Source organism: Ambystoma mexicanum, chromosome 5q (genome assembly GCF_040938575.1).
Source record: "Ambystoma mexicanum isolate Mex_15411 chromosome 5q, UKY_AmexF1_1, whole genome shotgun sequence".
NCBI classification, from domain to species: Eukaryota; Metazoa; Chordata; class Amphibia; order Caudata; family Ambystomatidae; genus Ambystoma; species Ambystoma mexicanum.
This window is the reverse complement of record NC_090933.1, coordinates 402,927,713-402,954,028: the sequence shown is the minus strand read 5'-3', so window position 1 is coordinate 402,954,028 and position 26,316 is coordinate 402,927,713. Positions and strand designations below refer to the sequence as shown.

At 48.6% G+C, this 26,316-nt stretch overlaps 1 protein-coding gene across 2 annotated transcripts in view; it reads right to left on the bottom strand.

The window, feature by feature from the left end:
- MIB1 (MIB E3 ubiquitin protein ligase 1) overlaps positions 1 to 26,316 on the bottom strand; it is an 863,979-nt gene that overhangs the window by 317,579 nt on the left and 520,084 nt on the right. For both annotated transcript variants that reach the window (XM_069620891.1, XM_069620890.1), the window contains exon 12: positions 20,651 to 20,802. In XM_069620891.1, coding sequence (XP_069476992.1) covers positions 20,651 to 20,802 — 152 coding nt within the window. The remainder of the gene's footprint in view (positions 1 to 20,650; positions 20,803 to 26,316) is intronic.

Genomic DNA, 26,316 nt, shown 5'->3' with positions numbered 1-26,316 from the left:
ATCGGAAGGGCCTCTTTGGTTTGTAGACATTTTCTTTTGAAGGAATTCTGCTCCTTGCCCTGTGCGTTATACACATGGTTTTGAAGGTGATGCGATGTTTTACTGGGAAATTAACAAGGGGGGTCCTGGGAGTCCCTCTGCCAGACATTAGTCCTGGTTACGAGAGACTTACCCAGAGTCTTTAGCTCACTATTTTTCAGAGAAGAAATATCCCAAACATATCAGTCTTTGTCCTGCCCTGGGGCAGTCCAGCACCGAAATGCTAGACAATTCTCCTCTGAACAAGAGTACCAACAAACCCCAGGCACGTGTTTCGGTCTGGTTGGACCTCATCAGTAGGGTGGATCTGTGCCTCTCTAAGAATAGTGAGCAAGGGGTCCACGTCTGGATTCCCCTAGTAACTTAGGGTGAGACCCAAAGTTACTTAAATATGCAAATTAACAAGAGGGGTCCTGGGAGTCCCTCTGCCAGACATTAGTCCTGGTTACGAGAGACTTACCCAGAGTCTTTAGCTCACTATCTTTCACAGAGAAGAAATATCCCAAACATATCAGTCTTTGTCCTGCCCTGGGGCAGTCCAGCACCAAAATGCTAGGCAATTCTCCTCTGAACAAGAGTACCAACAGTAACCCCAGACACGTGTTTCGGTCTGGTTGGACCTCATCAGTAGGGTTGATCTGTGCCTCTCTAAGAAGAGTGAGCAAGGGGTCCACGTCTGGACCGCCCCTTTTGGGGTGGGGCCAAGCCCGATTTGCATATGGTCTTTCCCCTTCTGTAATGGCTTGGCAGGCGAAGAACGAAGGTCTGGAGGGTTGCCCCGAGCAATGCCAGTGGTTAAGATTCAGTCTAAACCTTCCAGCCATCACCTCTTTGTTTTTCTTTGTCACCCCGTGTGGGACGGGTATGCCCAGACGTGGGTCCCGTGCTTGCTGGGCCTAGAGACTCAAGCTGTTCCTCACTGATGAGCCCCAATAAGGGCGAAACATGTTTGGGGATGCTTGTGGTCTCGTGCAAAAGGGATGTGACTTAGCAGTTCGGGCTGGGCTGCCCCTTTTGGGGTGGGGCCAAGCCTGATTTACATATGGTCTTTCCCCTTCTGTAATGGCTTGGCAGGCGAAGAACGATGCTCTGGAGGGTTGCCCCGAGCAATGCCTGTGGTTAAGATTCAGTCTAAACCTTCCAGCCATCACCTCTTTGTTTATGTTTTACTGGGAGCCAGTGTAGTGTTCTTAAGGCAGGAGTGATGTGGTCTCATCTGGATAGTTTGAGTAGTCTGGCTGCCACATTTTGGATTTGTTGTAGTTTCCTCATGAGGTATTCTGGTATTCCGAGGTAGAGACTGTTTGCATAGTCGATTCTTGACATGATGAGGGCGACGATAGTGAGTGTTTTGTCCGTGTAGGAGAGGAAAGGTAGGATTCTTCTTGCCTTGTGGAGGAGGAGGAAGAAACATTTCTTCACTGTTGCATTTATTTGTGGTTCTAAGGTTAGGGTGTTGTGCATCAGAACTCCCAGATTCTTTACTACCTTAGATGGTGTTGGTGCGTTTCCCATTTCCGTTGGCCATGGGATGGCGGTTTTGTTCCCTTAGTGTTTGGATATGATCATGATTTCGGTCTTTCCTGGGTTGATTTTCAGGTTGTTGGCATTCATCCAGTTGAAGACTTCTTTCAGACAGTCAATTAGAGTTGAGTGAACCGCTTCGTTGTCTTTGATTTTGTAGATGATTTGAGTGTCATCGACGTAGTTTTAGCAAGTAATGTATTTTTTGAAGATTCTTATGACCGGTGTCTGATAGATGTTGAAATATAGTGGTGATAGTGAGGATCCTTGTGGTACTCCACAGTCGTTAACTCGTGGAGTGGATTTGAAGGGTTTAATCCATACAGTTTCTGTTCTGTCTGCTAGGAATGATTTAGTCCAGAATAGTGCTGTGTCTGGTATGCCTAAGTCTTCTAGTCTTTTGGTCAAGGTGTCCTGGCTAACTTTGTCAAAGGCTGCAGAGAGGTCGAGTAGAATGAGGGATGAGGTTGTGTTGGAGTCTGCGTTAATTTTAAGGTCATCCCAGATGGAAAGTAGTGCTGTTTACTTCCTCTTGCTGGTCTGAAACCGACTTGAGCTTGGTCTAGCAGGTAGTGTTTTTCTATGTGCTCTTGGGTGAGTTTATATACGTAGGTTTCCAGGAGTTTTGCCGGGTAGGGAATGTTTGAGATTGGTCTGTAGTTGGAGGTATTCTACGTTGCCACTTGTGTTTTTTAGAAGTGGCTTTATATAGACTGATTTGAAGATCCTCGGCACATTCCCTGTTGCTAGTGATAGATTTAGAAGGTTTCTGTAGTATTCTGTTGGCGTTCCTTGTGCAAAGATTGATTTGTAGATGTCCGGGGGACAGGGATCCATGGGTGATCCAGCTTTCTTGCTCCATTTTACCAGCATTGCGAATGCCTCTGCTGATATTTCAGGAAAGTTTTTGAGTTTGTGCTGTGGTTCCGTCTTAGGTCCATTTGATTGTATGTTGTGGTTGGTTGGTGTCTTTTGTATGGTTTGTCGGATGGCGTTGATTTTTTTCTTGAAATGGTCTGCCAGGTCGTTGCAGTTTCTCTGATGGGGTTGGGGGTGTTATCGCAGCCTGGTGGGTTCCTCATCTCTTTAACAATGTTAAACATTTCTTTTTGTATGTTCGTGGCATTGGTGATTCTGTTGTCATAATGCCTTCTCTTCGCCTTTTGAATTTCCTTCTTGTATGCGCAGATTTGTTTTTGGAACAGTGTTTTTTTTGTCTGGGTTGTATTCTTTCCTCCATTTCAGTTCTATCTTTTTGTTTTCCTTTTTCATGGTGTTTAATAGTGGTGTGAACCATTTTGCCATTGCTCTTTTTTTTGATGGGGTGAATGGTTTTTCTGGGGCAATCTTATTTATTGTGTCTGCAATCCATTTGTGTAGTAGCTCTAGTTCTGTAGTTGAGGGTTTGGTTAATTCCAGTTGCTCGAATAGGTTGCTTTCTTTGACGTGTTTCCAGTTTCTTTTGGTAGTGGTTGGGAGTTTAGGAGGTTGGATGCGTACTTGGGTTGGCATGGTGATCATGAATGGGATGATGAGGTGGTCGCTCCACAGTATTTGTATCGGATTTATCGGAAACTGATTTTGCCACCAAGCATGCACCATGCATAAATACCCATACAGACCCCAAACCCCCACTCCCACCCCTGCATACAGACTAGCAAGCATACACCATGCACCCATACAGACCCAAACCCCCACCACCAGCTCAGCAGAGAAACTCACAAGCATACACCTTGAACCCGTACAAACCCGAGCCCCCCCCCAACTTAGCCTACATACTCACAAGCATACACCAATACACTATGCACCCATACAAACCTGAGCCCCCAACTCAGCATACAAACTCACAAGCATACACCAATACACTATGCACCCATACAGACCCAAACCCCCACCCCGCATCTCAACATACACATCACTTCACAAAAACACACTCTGGCAGACCCGAAACCTCCCAGCACTGCATCTCAACATATTCTGCACATTCACCCAAAAACAAACAATCAGGCAGGCAGACCCAACCCCCCCGCATCTCAACATACACTGTACTTCACAAGAACAAACACTCAGACAGGCCCGACACACCCCCCCCACCCCAGCAACTCAACATACACACATACAGGCAGGACAGGCACAAAACACAAACAAGCAAACAGCGCACCCTCTTACCCCCGTACTTACCGGACGTGCTGGAAGGCAGGTTAGCTGGAACGCTGGCAAGGTCTCTGGCATTACGGCTGGCGTGGGCGTGGCAAGGCTGAAATGCCTTCCGGCATCAAGTCTTACTGGCCACGCCAGCTGTAGTGCTGGCCCTCCCATTGGTGCAGCACACACGCACTATGTCTCATAGAAGCCACGTGGTGTGTTTGCTCTGAGCCAATGAGGTGTTTTGTCTGGGCAGGAAGAGTTACAAAGACATTCCTAATGGAAGACTGCCAATGCTGCTTGCGGGCCGCCCTCCATTAGGAAAGTCGTTCTTCACGGGCCAGACAAAACTGCATGGCGGGCCGCAACTGGCCCACAAGTTGTGCACCCGTGGTATAGGGTCTCCCCTCTCCCTCTGTCCTGAGACAACATGTTGTACGGGCAGGGTGGTTTTACTGGTGGGGAGAGGGACATTTCCATTAGATGAGAACCAGGGTTGGCGGGCCCACATGGGGGCTACCAATATCATGGTGACTGGTTCCTGGTGCATATTGTGTTGAGTAGGGGAGTCGGGGGGGGGGGAGGAAGCGGAAACAAATTTCCCTGACCATGTTATCCAGAGTCTGTTCCCCTTGCCCTTGGAGCGTTTCTAGGGGTACCTGGAGGTGTAGACTTGGCATTGGGCATTCTTCTGAGTTGCGAACAGGTCGATCTCACCCCATTCTGCGAAGACGTTGGACACGATGTCTTCATGCAGATGCCATTCGTATTCTATGGGCAGTGGGAAATCTCTGCTGAGCAAGTCTGCCAGAAGATTGAGTTCCCCTGGAACGTGTTGGGACAACAGAAACATCTTGTGTTTGAGAGCCCACACCCAAATGTTGTGGGACAGATTAGATAGCCCTAGAGTGTGTTCCCCCTGGTTTGTTCAGGTAATACATGGCTGTGGTGCGGTCTGTCAGAACCAGCACTGTCTTCCCTTGTAGTTGCATCTGAAAGGCTTTCAGTGCTTTGAACACCCCCAATAGCTCTAGCAGATTTATATGGTTGGATGCTACTTGTGGAGATCACACTCCATGCGCTGTCTGCTGAAGCAGGTGAACCCTGCACCCCGTGAGAGATGCATCTGTCGTGAGAGTGGCTTCCACTGCAGGGGTGGTGAAGGATTTCCCCTTCAAGAGGTTTACCCTCGACCACCACTGCAGGGAGAGAACGAGGGCTTGCGAGACAACTACCAGATCTTCCCATTGTCCGCTGGCCTGACACCACTGGCTGTTGAGCCACTCTTGCATGGGACGCATGCGCAGCCCCGCGTGGGGAACCAAGTGTATACATGACACCATCATACCTAGCAAGCGCATGGCCCTGCGTACCAGTCACCTCCCGACTGGCTACATATTGAGGTATTTGAAAAAGCATGTTCTGAACCCTCTCGCTGGAGGGGAAGACTAGGCCGTCCTTCATCTGGATTAGAGCCCCCAGAAGCAGTTTTACTTGACTGGGGACTAGACTGGACTGGATTTTCTCTCGATCAAGAATCCCAGACTGAACAGAAGGTCTACGGTATTCTGTGTGTCCAAAAAGCATGTGTCGTAGGAGTCCCCTGTTATGAGCCAGTCGTCGAGGTAAGGGTAAACCGGGACGGATAGTCTGTGCAGATGCGCTGCCACTACTGCCAGGACTTTTGTAAACACCCTTGGCGCTGAGGCGATGCTGAAGGGGAGCACCTTGAATTGGTAATGCTTGTCCTCCATCATGAACCTTAGGTATTTCCTGTGTGCTGGCAACATTGAAATATGAAAGTATGCATCTTTCATGTCCAATGTTGCCATGTGGTCCCCCTGTTTCAACAGTGGGATCACCTCCTGTAGCGTTACCATCCAAAACGTTTGAGGTTTTATAAAATGTGTTCGCGGGGTGCAGTTCTAGAACAGGGCGCATGGTGAAGTCCTTTTTGGGTACAAGGAAGTACACCGGATAAATACCCTTGTTTACCTGAAGAATAGGGATGGCTTCTGTGGCGTCCTTTCCCAGCAGCGCTTCCACCTCTTGATTCAGGATCTGCAGATTGTCCTGCGAGAGGCGTCGTGAGCGTGGCAGTCTGAACTGTGGTGGTCGGGCGAATGCCACGCTGTACCGGTGGGTGACCGTCTTTATAACCAACTGGTCTGAAGTAATCCCCTCCCATGCCATGAGGAAAAATGTTAAATGCCCCTCGACGGGGGTGACATGGGAGGGTACCTGGATCTGTTGGTCATTTCTGACCAGAGGCTGTGGCTCCTCTGAGATTAAGGCCTCTGCCGTGTTGCTGACCCCTAGATGGGTAGTTGGCAGGGCTTCCTGATGTTTGTCCAGAGTTATAGTTTCACGTGTTGTAGTTGTTCTGACCTGCACGGGACTACCCTTGAAAGGACCGACGAGAACCACCCCCCTTTGGGGGGAAGGTTTCTGAGTTATTTGTTGCAAGGACTTAAGAGTCTCATGCTCATTCTTGGCCATCTCCAGGGCATCGTCGACCGCTTTCCCGAAAAGATTGGTCTCTATGGAGTTGTTAGAGCGGCCTGTGTTTCAGGCTTGAATCCAGAGTTGCGAAGCCAAGCGTGTCGCTTGAGTAGAGTGCCCTGGGCCAGCGACCTGCCTGCTGTTTCAGCCGTGTCCCGAGTGTTTTTGATTATATTCTGATTTATCTGCCTGCCCTCGGCCACAATGGTGAGAAGCCTGGACCTAACAGGTTCAAGAACCTCCTGGGGACCTTCTTGTACAAGGTTCCATTGTGCGTCTGCATAACTGGCAAGCAGCGTGGTGTTATTGGCAATGCGTGTGGTATATGCAGCTGCCGAGGTAACACGCTTAACTAGGGCGTACAACCTTTTGGATTCCTTATCCCGAGGTGCCCCGCCTGTAGCAAGGGGTACCCCTGCTCGTTTCAGGGTGGTAGCGAGTACCAAGGAGTCAGGGGTGGCATGGCCTTTAATATATTGAGGGTCCGAAGGAGCTGGCCGAAATTGTTTTCCACTCTTGGGTTCAATGCCCGGGTCTGAGCTGCCGTGACCAGGGAGGGGGCCAATCTTCTTTCAACAGAGTTTAAGAGGGGAATGGCTTGGCTTGAGGGGTGTTTCTCCTTGAGAATGTCCTCCACAAAGTCTTGTTCGGGTACCGCCTCCTGAGTAGTGATCTGAAAGTGATCTGCTGCCTTCCTTAAGATGGTGTTGAAGGCCATTTGATCGTCTACAGGCGAGGCCTAGCAAGCCGGGGTGGTGGGAGGAGAATCCAGGCATAGAACATCAGTGTCCTGATCTTGCATGGGGAGCGTTGATGACTGTTTCCACTTGCTGGGTTTCCTCTCAGTTGTCCCTGGCATCCGTCTGGCCCTCAGGGTAGTCCTGCAGGAAGGGTCTTCTTCGCTGTAGATGTCTTGGTAAGTGTCCATCTGGACCACATCTTCATGGTGGACAGAAGCCGAGGGTCAAGATTTTCCTGGAAACGTGAAGTTGATCTCAAAAGAGGGTTTTCACGAGATCTTAGGGGAAGGCTGCTCAGAAAGCGAGACAATCCTTACAAGACGATCCATGCACCCCTCAAATTTCTCCCTTGTCCATTTAGAGGAACCAGAAGGGCCCAAAGGTGGAAAAACGTTTTCCGCTCTTTGGCGTCGAAATTTGTCTCCAAGGGTGTTGGACAGAGGCTCCTGACTGTCCTCATGGGTTTTGCGAGTATCGGGGCACCATGGCGTGTCTTTAGACTTGTCCGCGGCAAGCTCCATGCATTTCGACGGTGTAGGTACCAGCACAACGGCCGAAGTAATTATCGCAATACTTTCTTCAATCTCCGCCGAATCGGCATGAGTTAACGGGTCAGAAGGCCTATCGGTAGATTTATCGCCTACTGCAGCATTAGAGGGCCTACAGCCTAGTAGTAGGTTTTGGGCCTACAGGGTCTTTATGAGCCGCCGGAGCTTCGAATGACCGCGCTTCGGCGTGTAAACCCGATTTAGGTGTAGCGCTCTTGTTTTTGGAGTGCCCAATCGCAAGACGCTGCTGCGGATGCGGGGAAGGTTGCTGATCTTCCCGATCAGAGGAATCGGCCAAAATTTTCGGCGGCCCTGTTGCTGTTTTCACCTTTTTCGACGGAACCATTGAAATCGGCGGTGGGGTTGTGTGCTTAGTGTTTCGTGATTTCTGTACGCACACGTCGCAGGGTGTTGTCCCTGAAGCGAGACTTGCGTCAGGCCTCGAGGGGTCGGGGATGGGCGTGGCAGATCTAGAAGTGTCCGCCTCAAGGTCTATGACATCCGATACAGATGTTTGGTCATCGGGGGTGCCCCGTCACTTTCAGTGGGTGTGGCGGTGGGGGACGAGGGATCAGCCCGCGACATACCGTATGCGGCCCACCGCTTTACACTACGCTCCTTAACGGTCTTAGGCGGAAGGAGCTTACAAGCCGCACACCGCTTCTCATCGTGATCTAAGAGGAGACAAGAATTACACATTCTGTGCTAGGCATGGGTACCTGACCCTACACTTAGGGCAGAACCTAAATGGTGTCCTTTCCATAGCAAAAGGTATAAACAAAGATGACCAGACCTAGAGGGCAAAGAGGAAAGACATAACGAAAGATATGGTCCCCCCCGGACGCCACTCTCCCTACTGTGTAGGCCGGCCAGAGGGCCCGGCCACGAGGATGACTCAGCCGCCAGATCTTAGGCGCCGAAATACAACGCCGTCGAAACTTCATGTCGTCTCTGTCGAGGGTTGTCTGAATCGCTGTTGAAGTAACTTAAGGGGAAGTAATCGACAAAGTTGGAATAAAGAAAATGTCTCTTAATGAAGAGCTCTGCTATAGGACGACCAGCATCTGGGTGGAACAAAAACAATCTGAGGGACCTCGGCACGTGAGGGATTTTGGGTACACTACACGTCACGTTAGGGATAGTGTTACAGACACGCCTATACCAACGTCCCCTTTCGGTCCCCGAAAGACAAGATGCAATACTCTGCGGTTACCACTGGATGTCAGACCATATGCACAGCATGTGATTCTAAGCAGATTAACAAGCATCAGAAAAGGCTGTACCACCTGAGTTCAGGGTAGCGTAGACAGAGCAGCCAGGCTCATTTTAGGAGGGACAGAGGGCTTTACAATCAGTACCGAATGGCTGAACATTTCTAAGGCAAGTTATATCTTTTGTAACTGTTCAATCTAGAGCTACAGTACCAACCAACTTCTTTTGCAAGTAAGTAACTTTTAAACATGTATTCTCTTTTCTAGGCAAAAGGCCCAATCATTGGAAGGCTTTCCCTTATTCTTTGAGCACGAGTCAGGATAGGTTCTTAAGTTACAAAAGTCAGAGTTTCTAAGGAAGACTGTTAGAACAAGTAAGTACTTTACTTTTAGAGTTAGTTGATGGCCCAGGGGCTTCAGAGAAGACACTGTAGGAGAATTCCAGCTGGGGCCTGGGTGCACTGGACGAGAGGTATCCCAATCACAGAAAACACCCCAAAACTACAGAGGATTCACAAGAGACTTAAGGTAAGTAAATGCCCAAGCCAGCACAGTAACTCAGCACAGAAGATGATTTTGCAGCAGGAGGAATACAGGATCAGCAGCCAAAAACCTAGTTGTTGAATTCCTTCATCAAGAAGACAGAAGACTGGAAAGACTTTTGCAGCAAGGATCACAGGGAAGGATCTAGGCAAGGTTTTCCTCTTGGTGGACATCTCTGGATTTGGCACCTTTTTCAGGAGCACAGAAGAAAACAGAATATCGCTGATCCGATTCTCGTGGTTTGCAAGGTCCAGCACTCTGTTAAGGCTCCTTTTTGGCCTGCATTCGTGCCTCTGGAGATCCAGCAGCCCACAAAGTTTCAAAGAGATTCGGAAGACCATGCACCACACAGTGGCTAGAGGTCCCAGGGTATTGGGGTATTGCGGCCCGCAACGTCACAACGTTTTCGCAGTCCCCATGTCGATTGGAAGGAAGGGCTACAGCAAGCTCCGGTTACCCAGCAGACTCTCCGGTCGCTGCAAATAGTGTCAGACGCAAATTCTTAATCTACCTCTTCGGTTATGGTTCCAATGGTCAACTACCACTTCAGCTTCCAGAATCAGAATTTTATGCAGGAACCAAGCAAATCAAACAGCCATGCAGCATTCAAACTTGGGGGGTTTGGCAGTCCTTTCAGGACAGCCAGCCTTCCAGTTTGAAGTGGATGCTCGCAGTCAGGCTGGAAGACAAAGGGCTACAGAGTTTGACACCTCCCTCGCTTCCTGCCTTCACAGACACTCTGGAGCCTGGGCGGGGAATCCACAGGATTCCCGCCAAAGATAAAAATTACATAAATGAATTCTCCGGCCTGGATGTTAGGAGAAGGAACAAGAAAAGCTAAAATGGCGAAAAAAGAAGACTGGGCCATTTTGTTAAAATTGCCATGGGTGCCTTTACCGGGGCTGTGCAAATAGCCTGCGTTAAAAGGTTCACCGAATTAATAAAAAGGTTCACTGCCACCAGCCATGAAAGGTAAGTTTGTCCTTGTAACATAAATGTTACATTTAAAATGAGAAAGGGGATACTCAGCATCTCCCCAGAACTCCACATAAGATGGGGGTGCTGGTCTCACCTAAGAAAATGTAAAAGGGATCCAAAGATCCATTCTACCCTTGGGAACTGTGGAGCTCACAAGGCTAGCCAGAGAAAGGGAGCCCCTTGGGTAACCCAGCAACAATAGGCACTTAGCCAAGTTAAGAGGGGAACAGAAGTTAAAAGTCCTGAACCCCATCTCGGGGGAAAATTGGTCTAGCTACATCGCCAATAAATTTAATCAGGACGGGCGGGGTGATGATTACACGATTGCCTGTGAGCGAAAAACCGTGGCCTCTCCATCTTAGCCACATCATAAAACAATCTATTTTGAAATTAAAGTCTTCTAATGCTCTGGGCCCCAATGGGTTGGCAAATGCAGTGCTGAAAAAAGACCCTAACAACTGGGCCCAAGTGTTGCTTACTTTATTCTCCCGCATCTGCAGGGCATGCCTTGTCCCATCGTCATGGAAAAAATCCCTTCTGATCCCTGTGTATAAAAAGGGTGATAGGGGATCTCCTGCTAACTATAGACAACTGTCTATGCTAGATGTCACTAGCAAAATCTTCATGACTCTGGTCCTGAAAGAAGTCAAAGCCTGGGTAACTGAAAATCACTCTCCACTACGCACAAACTGGATTCAGACCTGGGGCTAGTACTACCCATAACATCTGGGCTCTGGACCAATTTATCAACAACACCTAGCAGCCAGGAGAGTACCCTATATATCGCTTTTATAGATTCCAGCAGTGCTTTTGATTTAGTGGTCCGGGACACCATCTGGCGCAAACTCAGAAGCATGAACTGTCCGCCTTGGATACTCCATATCTTAATTGAGCTTCATAGCGATACCTCGACCAAATTCCGCCTCAACGACAATGCAGAATTGTCCACTTACAAACCTATCAACTTGGGGGTGAAACAGGGCTGCGTGACGGCGCCTATGCTTTACAATCTATATATCGCAGAACTCCTAGAGTGCATGACGGCTAAATCAAACTGCCCCCCCAAGCTGGGTGACACCCATTACTGGCATGCTCTATGCAGACGATCTAATTTTATTCGATCAAACTTTATCTGGCATAAAGAACATGCTAAATTAGCTGGCAGAGTATGCGTCCCAACTGGGGCTGATCATCAACCTGGATAAGTCTAAAGTAATGGTCATTGCTCGCAAAGGCCCTACCTGCAGTGGCATTGATACCAACCTGGGAACCATTGCAGTGGTAGAATACTACCCCATTGTGGGGTTGGATTTCAAAGCACCTGCTAACTATGAAGGAATAATTTCCAACAAAAAACGCTGTGCTAAGCTGATAACTCTCCAGGTATGCAAATTTGCCAGGGGCATGGCAGGTTTTAGCATGGCAGGAATACTAAAACTTTACCAACAGTGTTTTGTGCCTGCCATTCTCTATGGCCTAGAGGCACTGGCTATGCAAGACTTGAAGTGGCTGAACATCCTGGAGGGCCACTTCTGGCGTGCGGTACTAGGGCTGGGCCTGTCTTGCTCAGTACAGTACCTACGCCTTGAACTGGGCCTCATATCCCGGAGAGGCATGGCACTATGCGCAATCTGATCCTTCCTGCAGACTCTTGAGGCTGGCTGGGGAAAAATATGAGGCCGAGAGGCACCCCCAGGGATCTAACTATAAAGCGCTAAATGAAGCCCTTTTCAGGCCGATTGTCTGGTCGTACGAGAATAAGTCCCATCTATTTTATGTCCATCGGAAATGCTCATTTGAAGACAAATTGAATAGATGGGACTGGACTATGAACACCATGCACCTGGCCAAACCTAAAGGGTACGAGGCTGTAGCTCACGTAATCCACAGATATCGGAAACCCCAGCCTTATTTGCTCTTGTGCCCAGCGCCCGATGTGAAGCATTTTATACTAAGCCTCAGGACTAACCAGCACCCGGTGCTTGCCATCATTGGGGGTCGTATGAAGATACCGTTGCAAGCAAGAAACATCTGGATATGCCAGAATGCAGGAGTGCTGCAAACTAGCCGGCACAGGTTAACTCTTTGCCCTAAACTTGGCCCTGAATACATGTGCTCCTTTTCCGATGGGTCCACAATTATGTGACCATAATGAGTCTAGTCTTTTGGATTAGCTGTTTAAATTCTGAGGCATTGGGACTCCAATTGGCTCTTTTTAGGACATGGTCTCAAGTAAAATTCTTTCCGTCAGTCGAATCGGGACAGAAATGCAGTAATGCACTGATTTTCGATTCCCCTCAGCCCTGTTTGGTCGACTGATTTATTTTGGGGTTGAGATTTCATTACCTGTTATTAAGATACATGTGTTGAAATACTATCTATTTATGCATTCACTTGTTTACTTTTATCTATAGTATTATTCTCTATTCTTTACTCTCTATCTTTTTATTCTTCTTTTACCTCTCTTTACATTTCATATTGTATTATTAATGGGAACTTATTGCCAAAAGTTAGGATAACAGGAAACAGGATAACTTTTAAAATACACTAGAGTCTTAAAAATGACACCCATAAAAAAAAAAAAAAAAAGTGTAAAATATTCTGTGAGTGTGGAAAAAAGGTATCCGCTCAGAGGTATAAGGAAAAATAATCCAACAGTAAAAGCAAAAAGTTCTGCTGTTGACAGGTCAGGGAGATTTATCATTACTATGACAATCTTACCCAACAATAATCAAGGTTTCTGCCAGCTTTGTAGAACCAGGACCTCAGTTGCCAGGACAATCGGATATGTGTGTGAAAGCTATCCGAGATTCAACCTGAATGCAAAGCAAAGAGAAACTAGGTAAGAGGCACCATGAATATGGCAGCCCCCCCCCAAATTGATTGCATGCTTCCCAGAATGAATGGATGAGTATGATCTAAACACCCATTTTGCCTAATATGTTTGCAGTCCCATGAACGTTTGCTGACTTTTTGCAATGGTCTCAACCTTTTTCTCCAGTGAGTCACATTCAGATATCACTGGAGTTGAGACTTAATGTTTTCTACTTACTCACGACTCGGTGGGTGTTACTCAGATGAATCTTGGTTCTGGCGGATGGTAGTGGTAATGTTGTGGTTGCATTAAATGTGGCAATTTTACCGCCAATGGAGCCTTACTTGCTGCATTGAAGGGCCCCAACATGGAGTCTCATTCTTGTTTAAGCAATTGTTATGTTGCCCTTTGCATGTGGCAATCATATTGTTAATACTGGCAGAGCTCCAGGTAGGAGGTCAAAAAGGGGCTCTGGGCGGGTTGTACCTCTGTACTTGGGTGTTTAAAGTCTGGATGGAGCCTGTGAACGTTTGAAGGTGGTGATCAGCACTGATTGGCTGGCAGCCAAAAGTGAATGATACATGTGTGTGATTGTTGGGGTCACCCCCATCCCAAGTTTATGGATACAATCTCAACACTGCACCATGGAAATAATTTCTGTTGTTGAATCTCCCGACTCCTTGGTTGTCCGAAGGGGAAGATCTGCCTCCTCAGCAAATAGCAAGGGCATTATTTGGCACTGCCTTTTATTGATCTGGCAGATCAGTCGGGCCTGCAACCTTTTCTGGGCATTTGAGCCACCTGTATTTCCTGGCTGGGCCCGTGTCACTGTCTCAGAAGTGGAGGCTTTGTTTACCTTCAGAGCCCTGGCATGGCCGTTGCTAGACACTGCTGCTTGGAGTCATCCTAGAGGGCCTTGTTTCTATTCTTCCAGTGTGAAGAACAACGGGGTGCCTTGCACAGCAGCCTTTGTCGTTAACTGTATTGTACCGAATAGGGTCACCACTATGCATTTTTTTTGTTTATTTGATAATGTGCTCCAAGCCCTTGGGCAGCTGGGCGCAACAGTACAAGTAGACTCGAAACATAGTTTCAGTGCCTGACACAGGCTATTACAAAACAGTGGTAACTTACAACAAATGATACAAGTGATACAGTATATATAGGATCAAGATGGGTAAGCGTAGAAGAATACCGTCTTAACAAATGTATAACGTGATCAGCTAGATAATGGTGAATATCGTTACATATCATTATTGTGCAGCCATTTGAGCGCGTTACATCTAAATCTAGTGTAGGGTAATGGGCGTCTAATGTCAGGTGGGAGTATGTTCCATGATTGTGCAGCTCTAACTGGGAAGCTAGATCCACCCGCCGTAGTAAGTTTGAATCTCGGGACTTCAAGTAAGAAGGTGTTGGCAGATCTCGTCAGTCGGTTAGAGGGTCTCCAGTTGATTCTTTCAGCTAGGTAGGGGGGTGCTTGATTGTTGAGGCATTTTGATGTGAGAGAAATAGTTTTAAGGAGCATTCTGTCCTTTATCTTTAGCCAGTGGGCCTCAGTCCCGTGTTTGGAGATATGCTCTACGTGGGATATTCAAAGCTGCTCTTAGGGCGTTATTTTGTAATCTCTGGAGTTTGGAGTTTGTCAATGACCGACTTATTTGCGCCCGAGTATAAGGCGTTGCAATAGTCCAGTCTGGACATGACAAGGGCATTGGCCAAGGTGAGGCAGCTGGCACTGGACAGGAAGGGTCTGGCAGCACGGATGAGTTTACACGTGTAAGTGGTTGTAGAGGCGAGGGAGTTCACTTGTTACTCTTCAAAAACGCTGGTACAATGGATCCAGTCTTCAGGAGAGCAATGTGTGGGTTCTTCCAATTTCATATAAGGTATTTGTTCTATTCCTCTGGACTTCGGATCTTCAGTTGCAGTCTCTGCCAATCCAGCAGTGAACTGCAAACTCTGCGGCTACAGAGTTTGGACACCACTATTCAAGCCCTCGAATGACATCTTCAAAATATCTTAGTGGTTCAATTTGAGGTGCTTTTTGGTGCTACCCTTAGATTTGTACTCTCGCGACCGATACTTTTGCTCCAAATCTATTTGGAAATTGGATTTTTTGAATTGGAGATTCTGTTAGTTAACCTTCAGTTTGTTTCACAGATGTATGGTTTATTTCTTTTATTTCAATATTTGTCACAGAAATACCCGGATTTCAGAAAGGCAAAGTGTAATGCCGAAACACACGTCATCCAAACGGGTCTAGAATTATCACAAAAATTAAAAAATCTACATGCAGACGAACTTAAATGCTTTCATTTATTTGTTGGGCATAGCGTAAGTCATTTATGGGAAGACAGGAAACACTGGCACAAAGAAAGGTGCAAGCAAAAGCAAAAAGGTTTTCAAAATATCTTAGTTTGGCATTCTCTAACTTCACTTGGGATCTTGGTTCCTTCCTTCCGGCATCAAGGTCTTCAGCTGCGATTTTGCATATCTGGAAACCAGTCAAGAACCCTCCGACTGGTGATGCAGGAACCCCTCCAATCTCGAAATCTGTGCTGCTTCAATGTTTCCTTGGTGACTGGTTTTTCTACTTGTGGTCGCCCTCAAACTTTACAGAGTCTTCATGCCACTCCTCTAGCAGTAGAGTTTTGGACCCTGGATCTTCACCAATGGAGTAACAAGGGTCCATTGAAAATAACTGCAAAACAATCAATACTAGAAGAAGAGCTTAATACTAAAGGGAAATAGCTCTCGCGGTTGAAGGAGGTTTGGTTCTAAAATGGCCAGTGGGCCTCTTTAAAACGTCCCGTTAGACTTTGTAAGAAGTCTTAACATTTGTGCGACAAAATTGTGTTACCCTTACTGAAAGGGCTAGCATTGAGTTAACAAAAAGTATATGGTAGTGTTTACACACTTTCCTATGAAGAAAATGTTTTGATAAATCTACTGCAAGGACCTTCCCCAATTGTGTGCCTATTCTGTGGGCTTACTGTTGTGCTTTTAACTCATCCTGCATCTTCCTAAGTGTCTGCCTCGACTGCTCAGCCAAACTAGCACTCAGTCAAGATATTCCAAGGAACAACTAAGACATGTAGGTGGCTACTCCAACCTTATGTGGGCCCTGCTCAGAAGGCTGGAGAAATATCTCCCCAACAGGATGCAACCCCAAGAATAGGGACTGGGATCCCTCCTCCACCCCAATTCCCCAGAAATATTGGAGGATCTAACAATTCTTTTGTGGAAGCAGTGGACAAATCTCCCAGCATGCACGATGTCCACTCAAAGACCAGAGGTGAGCTCCCTCTGATGCAGCAACCTTTAAAAGCCTCTTCCGATGGCAGAGCTCTGCTACAGTAACCAGTGGTCCCAAACATGGGTGTTCACTTCCTTCGATCCTGCAGTACCCGCAAGGCCCCAAACCTCAAGAATCTTTGCAGTCTTTCCCTGCAGAGAGACAGAGGTAAGAGTACTGTTGCCATAGTGCACTAGCAGCAGTCAGTCTGCGGTCTGACACCGAATTGCAACTAAAGCTATCCACAGAACAAAAACATTGGCACTCAATGTCGTGATTTACACAGTATCCCACCTACAAACGTGTCATGCGTTGAAATATCTCCACGGGCAGACTAGACTGGAAACCTTACCTAAACATGCAGACAGTGCCAAACAGCTTTGAACCAACTTGACCATGTCGCCACAGGTGTCAGTGGTGGTGAAATTGACATGTATACAACTTAAGTGGAGCGGCAGGGTCCCCATGACCTCGGTTCCACCCAAACATCCCTGTACACAGATGACGAGGAAAGGTACAGCTGCCACAAAATGTTATGAGCAACAGGGTCGTCCTTAAATCCACCCAACTACTTGTGAACTTTGAAAGCATTGTCTTGCCAATTGAAAGTCCCCTGGTGAAGTAAGGATCAACTAGTCTTTACCACTAAAGGAGACTTGGAGGCACATATATGTGGCATGCAAAGGGGTTTCACGCTTGCCTTGTCTCGATGTTTGTTCTTTCATTTACCATGATGAGCTGTGTAACCTAGGCTCCCCTTGGAACCATATATTTGCTGGTTATCTCTAGCAGTAGTGAGGTTTATAAATGCAATTTTAGCTACCACTGGTTGAGATTCACCCGAATTTGAAATATTGCTGTGCTTTGATGAATGTTGACAAATGTAAAAATCAAATTTAGCCTGCCAGTTTATTTTCTTCTTTTTTCCTTTTTTAACTTAATTAAATTAACCTTTTTTTATCTCTTAGTTGCACATATGGTTTGGATGCCGTTTTAGTATTTCTTATGGTTCTGATGTGCTATTCTGTTTTTCATTTTTGTAGATCTTGTTTGTAATAAAACATTGTGAAAGGTTTTAATAAAACATCCCAAAAAAGAAATCACGAAGTGCATGTTTAATTCCAAACATGAACCAAATGAAACACTTGCTAATGGTTAGCAACCCAGGCAGTCACAGGTGCTGTCCAGATCTTGGGAAGCATAGGAGTACCATGGTGTTGTCTGGTTGTCCTCAGTCGTGTGTTTAGAGTGGCAGAAAGACCATCCCACAATTAGATAATAGGGTTTCCCTGGAGCCCAGTGAACTCTAATAGTGCTAAATGCTAAGGAGCGGCAAAGGCTAAACTTCCAAATGGGTAACAGGGTGGTTAAAGGTACGTTTCATTAAGGGCATGTCCAAACAATATATTAGTAAAAATAAATCTGTTTTGCAGTTAAGTAAAACAGTGAAGTTTAAATTTTCTGTTATGAAGCAGTTATGCTGGGCTAATCACCAATGCATTAGTGTTACGGCACCTTGTCTGAAGTTTCTGTGCTGTGCACCGCTAGGGGTAACCAGGCACTAGTTTGCTGATGGAAACAATAGTAAAAGGGTAGAGAGGAGAAGCAGGAGAAGGGACAGACCAAACAAACAAGTTGAACAGATATGAGGGTTGTGTTAAAAGGACAGTGGTTGTGTGACTAGGGGTGCATATGTAGTATTAAGATCTGGATCAGACCTGAATGCTAATCTGGAAAAGGAAATAATTAAAAAACATGTTAATGAGCATGTTCCAGTGTAAACAGTAACATAATTAGTGGCAGCATAGTGAGCGATGGCCCCAAGATGAGTTTGGGAACGTTTCGTAACGTCAGGTAATGTTTTAGATGCCCCTGCAACCCAGAACTATAGTCTGGGATTACCTGGCCAGCTGTCAGACACGAAGTGTGAATAACTTATAAATATGATCAAATATTTCTTGCAGTGCCTTCCGAGTTAGAATCAGTGTAAGCCAAGGTCAATCACTAGTTGGGGTCTAGGGCAAAGGGCTACAATCTTAAGCTCTGCAGATGTTTTGGACTACAACTCCCATCAACCCTGGCCAGCATAATCAATGGTAAGAGATCATGTGTGCCATAGTCCAAAACATATGGAGAACCACAGTTTGCAGACCCCCCTGGTCTATGGCGTCCCAAGGCTAAGCTTATTCTAAGCAGAAGAAAGTCTCATAGGGTTCAATGTTAATGGCACAACGACTTAATATTAGCTCTTGTGGTTCTTGGGAATCAACCACAAGCTGTCAAACTTTGACAATGTTTATGAAGTCAAAGTCCACCAACAGCAGAGGCAGTGTTCTGTTTCCAGTGGGAGAAAAAGATTACTTCTATGTGTAGAACTGGACTATGAAACCACTGGAGATCATGCTGGGCTGGAGACCCGGTGGCCCGAGCCTGGGGTATGTTGCAACTGTCCAGCAGCTGACTATGTGCATCTGGCTAAAGGGTGGTGCAGGCAGTGATCTGGCAGCACATGTCAGGTAAGGCTGGGGTTCTCATGGGTCTTTGTTCAATGTTCTTTGAGTTTCACAACGTTTTGTAACAGTTGGCCTCCAGCGCCATCCATTAATAACACTGGTTGTCTACAGCTTCCACCTCTCGTTCTAGGCGGAGCATGGCCAAGCAGCAAGACGTCTTCTGGAAGAAGAGGATCCTGGAGGCTTGTTAACCAGCTGTGCCCAACTGGCCGTGGGAAGTGAGCATCAGCTTTACAGTTAGTTCCCACTGGTTAAGGTACCCACCGATCCCAGCAGCACATTGCCTTTAATGTGTGATCTTGGACAGATGCCGCAGCAGAGAGTCCTCATGGTCCTCTGCGGTTATTTTCTTGGGTGCTTTTGGACTCACTCCAATGATTCGCAAAGGCAAAGTGCAGATTCCCTTATCTAATAGCACTATTTGATGCAGAGGGTAAACTCTGCTTCCAATCACCATCATGCATCCTTTCACACGTCTGTCGACCACCCAATCATTGGGGGCTGCCATGTCCAAACCTTACAGAGCAAACACACCAGATGTGCATTACGCCTTAAATCCTAGGCAGTCTATTCAAGTCAGAGCAAAACCAATCACACACACAAACACCTGTATTCTTTCAAACTATACAAAGCAAAGTTTATATGTAGAAATCCCATGGGATTTCCAAAGCAAGAGCATCATCTAGGGGCCCTTTAATAAAACGTATCTCTGATGCCAAACTATGAAAGTTACACCTTGTGAAGTGAATAAAGCTAACTGGGCAAGGTTACTTACCCAGATAAACAAGGGAAGCTTTGTGGCAGCCCGACCAGAAAGGCTCCAGGTGTTTTAGTTGGCACATAATGGTCACGGCCATGGTAGGACTCGCTAAGGAAAATGTGTTGGCGTACCAATACCAAAGAGTCAAGGTTTCAGGTGACTCGAGCAAAAGCTACAGCTTAAGCCTTTGTACAATACATGCCCCTCCCAAAGCAAAATGAGAGCGTCCCATCAAAGTGCACGTTTCCATGCTACCGGATGCCCGAATCACCTACATTTACCGGTCCTTCCTTCAAACACGTTTGTTAGTTATGCATGTCAAAGCATCAATTCCACAGAAAAGGAGGCAACATGAAGAGTCTAACAGCAGACAGTGGGGTTGAGGGGGACACAGTCGCCTGCATCAGAGGACTGTCAGCCATTCGCATCTTTCTCCCTGCCTTCCTGCTCCAGCTCTTCTAGGACGTATTATCCACTATAAGAGCACCATTTCTCCAGACTCCATGCACTCCAACCACCAGCTTTTCCACTCACTGTGCTGGATTTCTAACTCACCACCATGTCCGATTCCTCAAATCACCACCCCGATTTCTCCACCATCCTCACACCCTACTAGGAGTATCATCTTGATAAAAAGGCTCTAGCGTGCGTCTCAGAAAGCACATGACCTGCTTTGGGACCCTCTCCTACTCTTTTGTTCAGAACTCAGTTGTCTAGGGATTCAGAATTGGTAATGTGAGCCTCCTTCCTTAGATCAGTATTCCACATCCACCTGTTAAATATCTTCCTATCTTTGCATGCTCTACTCTCGTCAGTGGTTCTGATATTGTGTTTACTCATTTGATGCATGCACGGTTTGCTAGTTGAAAGACTGGAGTAAACCCAAGTACACCATGCCTCTCCAATCCCACAAGCTGTTCGTGGAAAATCATAAACCATCATACATTACACAACCGGGCACAGGAGGTCGGGAAACATTTCTGTTACAGTACTTTGTCTGTGGCACAATGTAAATTAGAAAATAGTAGAATTACCTGGGGTTTCCTCTTAAAGCTGCATGATGCAGAGCATTAAATCCATTGTTGTTTGTGATAGTGACATCGGCTGCAGCTTCCAACAGAACAGCAAGTATATCATCACGTTTCTTACTAATGGCATCATGAAGAGGAGTATCACCTTCAGAATCCTTCAAATCCAAAGCACAATATTTTCAATGTTTACTTGCTTGATATCATGGCTTAAATGATTTACATTTTGAGGCGTATAATCCAAACAGGGTAGGAGAAATTATAATTTACTCACCGTAGTGACTAACATACTCTTAGTCCTTAGTCCCCCGTCGTCCATACTGCATGGGCGTCCCTTCTAAGGGACGGGAGACGGAACCTTTTTCACCAGAAAAAATCTTCCCCTTTAAATTTAGAGGCACGCGGGCGTGCGGCCAGGGAGCATGCGCTGCCCTGACTTTGCCCTCCGGTGCCACACCTCAGTCCCCATTGACGTGTCGGCAATAGATTTAACATTTCCTAATGACACCAGTATTATTAGGGGTGAGGTTGGTGGGAAGTATGGAGGAAAGGGGACTGGTGATTAACTTCTAATTACTCTTCCGTCATGTCCCCTTTCCTCCATACTGCATGGGCTATTAACTGAATTTAGCCCCAGGGTGGAGAGGAGACCCTCCTGAAGCAAATAGGTTTCTGAGAACCGCCTGTCCGAAAGCCGCATCTGATCTAGAACCAGCATCCAAACAGTAAAGCTTGCAGAAAGCCGTGGAGAGTGTCCTAAGTGGCTGCCCTGCTTATGACATGCCACGGGACATGGCGCTGGAATGCGATGGCTGTCGCCTTGGCCCTGACTGCGTGGGCATGCATGTTGGCCGGAAGCGGCTTGTGCTGGCCCTCGTATGCTTCCTTGATGGCCGAGACCATCCAGCGGGATATGGAAGCCTTGGAGGCCCGATAGCCTGGTCTTGAGCCTCTGAAAGTGACAAACAGGGCGTCCGATTTGCGGAAGCCCTTGGGCCTGTCCAAGTAAAATTTCAGGGCACACCCAAAATCCAGGCAGGGCAGCACTTTCTGTGCTTCGTCCTTGGGATTGGCAAAGAATGTAGGAAGGACTATTTCCTCATTCAAGTGGAAAGCAAACGGCACCTTGGGCAGAAATGCCGGGTGTGTCCACAGGACTACTTTATCCCTGTGAAAGTTAGTGTATGGTTCCGAGGCGACCAGCGCCTGTATTTCGTTGACTCTGCGAGGCGATGTGAGGCTCACTAGTAATGCAGTCTTGATGGTGACCAGCCGGATGTCCGCGGACGACATTGGCTCAAACGGTTTGTGCGCCAGGGCACCCAAGACTATGTTGAGGTCCGACACGGGGTGGGGCCTCTTGACGGGCGGGTAGAGCCTTGCGACCCCTGTCAAAAGTTTGACGATAGGATTGGAGAAGATACCTGTAAGCACCGGTGGCTTCGAGGTATGTATGGCAGGTGTCAACCTGCACACCAGAGTGGGCAAGGTGCGCTGAGAAGGAGAGCACATTGTACATGCCAGCGGGTCGATTTCCTTGAAGTCTGCCCAGTGGCAGAATCTGGTCCATTTACCTTCATACTGGGGCCTGGTAGCCTTGCTCCTTGAGCCCTGTATGATTTCCAGATTAGCCTGTGATAGGCTGAGTTGCCGCAGCGTTACCTGCTCAGGTACCACGCTGTGAGGGCTAGTTTCTGTGGCACAGGGTGGATGACCCTACCCCCCCTGCTGCACCAGATGATGTGCTGGGCCCGTCGGGAGGTGAATCGAAGGCATCTCTGAGAGACTGAGCAGCTCCAAAAACCATGGCCTGGCCGGCCACCATGGAGCTATTAGAATGATGTTGAATTGGCGAGACTCCTTGATCTTGCAAATCACTGTGAATCTGCGGAGTGGGCGGAAAGGCGCAAGCCTTCATGCCGGTCCACTGAAGCGAAAATGTATCACCCTGTACCTGCCAGGAGGAGAACTGAGGGCACTTCTTGTTTTGCGAGGTGACAAAGAGATCCACCTGGGGATGACCCCACCTGTTGAACATCTCCTGAATGAGGTTGTTAAGCTGCCACTCGTAATTGTCCGCTCCCAACCTGCTGAGCCTGTCCGCCACCAGGTTGGCTTCCCCCGGGAGGTGGACTGCCGTGAGGTAGATGTCATTTTCCAGGGCCCACTCCCACATGCTGATTGCCAGTCTGCACAGAGGAGGGGATCTGGTGCCTCCCTGCTTGTTGACGTAGTACATGCTGGTCCAGTTGTCTGTCTGGATGAGGACAACCTTGCCCCTGAGAAGTTGATCGCTAGCCAGATGGCGTTCAGCTCTAACCAATTGATGTGGTATTCCTGCTCCTGTCGAGTCCAGGTGCCGTGGACCGAAAGATCGTCCAGGGTGGCTCCCTAGCCCTCGAGTGAGCAGTCTGTGGTGATGGTGGCCTGCAGGGTGGGTGGCCGAAAGGGCTTAGCCGTCCGTAGGTTGCAGTCCATGGACAATCATGTTAGGTCCGGGTAGAGTGAGGGAGGAACATTGATCCTCTCGGATTGGGAGCCCCGCTCCTGGTTCCATGAGGCCGCGAAGTGCAGCTGAATCCTCCTCAGTCTCGTGTGTGGGACGGCTAATAGGACCGCCACCAAGAGACCCAGGAGATGCTGGTACCACCAAGCCAAGGTCACCTCTCTGCTGAGGAAGGGGGCAGTGGCCCTCTTGATTGCCGAGATCTTGTCCTCCGACGGAAATACCTTCTCGGAGCACATGTCCCAGATGAGGCCCAAGAATGTCAGAATCTGCATGGGCTGCAGCTGCGACTTCTTGAGATTGAGCGAGAAGCCCAGATCGTGCAGCATGTTCATAAAAGCATGGGAAGAGTGGTGAACCGATTCCGGAGATGTAGCCCTGACGAGCCCATCATCGAGGTATGGATAGATGTGGAGGCCCTGTGCTCTGAGGAGGGCAGCCACTGTATTCATGAGCCTGGTAAAGACCCTGGTGGACGAGCTGAGGCCAAAAGGAAGGACCTTGTATCGAAAATGGTAGCTCATGATCCTGAACTGAAGGAAAGAACGATGGGGCTGCCAAATCGGTACGTGTCCTTCAGATCCAGGGAGCACATCCAGTCTCCCTTGCACAATGTTTCCGCTAAAAAAGCTGGCATAACCATCTTGAATTTTTGCAGGGGTAAGAAGAGATTGAGGGTGGAAAGGGCCAGCACAACTCAGGCCCGCCTGGTGGTTCTTCTGAATGGTGAAAATCCTGGAATATAAGCCCAAGCCTCGCTGGAAGGCTGGTACTTCCTCCACTGCCTGGCTCTCTACGAGCAAGCAGATCTCCGCCAGAAGAGTTTCTGTCCCTACTTGAGGTAGTGGAGAGGAGGGAGGGAGGGAGGAGAGGCTGGGATGGGTAGGCGGATCCCTGTGGATCCTAAGGACAGGATCCAGGGGGCTGCGAAATTCTGGTGCCAGAAATGTGCATGAGAGCAAGTCTGCCCCCCACTGGAGGGGGGTGTCATGCCTTCTTTCCCTCAGAGGCTGTCGCGGAAGAGGGGGACTGGAAAAAGTCCTTACTCCGCCCCCCCCTTTTTGTTGTTTGCGCCGGTTCAGAGACCGCAAGTGGTCAGGCTGCATGGATCTCTGTTCCTGGAAGCCGCGGAACCATCTGTGCGTACGCCCCCTGTCGAAGCGCTGCTGTGACTGGGTGTACGTCTAGGGCGTGGTCTTTGTGAAGATGGACAAAGACTTGGCCATTTGTGAGCCGTTTTTCTTCTGATCTAGCAGCTCATCGTCCGTGGAGGAGTGGAAGGACACCCCCCCCCCCCCCAAACAGCAGATCTAATATGTGTTCCTGGACGTCCGGGTTGAATTTAGTTGCCCGGAGGCAGGCTGTCCTCATGTCCGTTGCGATACAGATGCCACGGCCAGAGGTGTCAATATGGGGCACGGTGGATTCCATGAGGTCCTGTGCCACCAGCTTGGCCTCAGCCAATCCCGCCTTAAAACATGATTGGCTCTGCGTAGGGAGTTCCGGGAGGAAGTCTACAATTACCTGCCAGAACCTTTGGATAGCGGCAGCTAGCATGGCATCAGCGTTGGCCTGACGAAGATGGAAGGACGCGTTGGAATACAGCATCTTCCCGTATGCCTCCAAGATCTTCTCCTTGCCTGACTGAGGCTTGGAGTATACTGATGCCGCAGCAATCACCGAGTAGTGTGGTTGAGGATGGGCTGATAGCAAGAGCGTATCCCAGACATCGATGACCGGCTGGGCAGAGTGGGGCTTGAGCCAACCCTTTTTGGCCAGGGGAACTACATCGGTCTGCAGTGGAATTCCCGTTTTGTCAGAGGGGCGTTGTGTGAGGACTTCAGCCAGAAACCCTCTCTGCCGGCTGCTCAACCTCAGGCTGAGGTAGGCCCAGGTACTCTGCCAGCACTGCAAGGCATTCGTGGAAGGCACTGGCTGAGGATGGCGTGTCAGGATCCTCATCCGTATACTGTGGGTCAGGAGGATCCTGTGTAGGTGGAGGAGTAGCGGGAGCCAAAGGCTAGGGTACAGAGACCGGAGCCGTAGGCTGAGGCGGAGGCTGGTGCAGAACTGCCTGAGGATTCTGCTGAGGAGCTGGAGGAGGAGCCTGTGGTGGCAGTAGCATCGCGGGAGCACGTCCTTAATGGTGTCCCTGAGGATAACCCCCATCTGAGGGGATTTCATGAGCCTGAGGAACCTCTCCAAGAACCCTTCTTCGCAGGCCGGAGAGGTGGTAGGGGGTACCGACATGGTAGTGGGGGCCTGCTGGAGACGCTGCATACCCTGCCCGTAAGGACGCAGAGGGAACCTGCCCTGCGCAAATGAAGGATAGGCTGTTGGCCACGTACCTGGTTGAGGCCAGTCCCACCGTAACACTCGTTCTTCGCCGAACTCCTGGAATGGCGTTGGACGGGTGCCCATATTTGACACAGCTGCCATTTTGTCGAGCTGCCTGCCACGTGCCTGCGTCGCGTTGCTCGGCTCGCTGGGCCCAGCCTCCTCCAAGACGAGTGTGGATCGCGAGGCCTACCCTGCTCCTCTGGCCTAGACCCGGTAGGTGTGGCACCCTTGACCACGGGGGTCGATAGAGCTGCGTTTAGGCGCCCCCTAGGAAGTATTGCCGTTAGTAGGGTGTAGCTCCTCGGACATAATGCCGGTAGAAGGGCAGAGCCCCTCAGATGAAAATCCAGTACAAGAACCTTCTGGTACCTCAACACCATCACCGGGAGGATCCAAGGATCCCTCGGCCTGTAGCTGAAGCAGCCTCGATGCACATGCTGGTACAAGGACCTGAGCGGTCCCTCCCGCGCGGGCGAGTGCTTGGGAAGAAGTTTCCCTTGCGGGGTGCGATGGAAAATAAGAGGCCCTACCTTGGGCCTGGTTCGATGTTTCACGAAGTTCTTCAGGTCCTCTGGAGGCGACTTCTGAAAGAGCTCCCTCCACCTGGCTAGACTGTTCTTCAGCGATTTCGATGACAGGGTGTCGCACACTGAACAAGCTTGCCAGCCGTGTCGGGTACAGGGCAACGTAGGCAGAGGGTGTGGGGGTCTGATGTTGGGAAGAGCCTGTTGCAGGATGGACACCTGCTGAACACTGTGGAAATCGACATGTGCCAGGGAGAAGTGTGATGCCTGAGGACCAAGTACCTGAATGATGAGAAAGACAA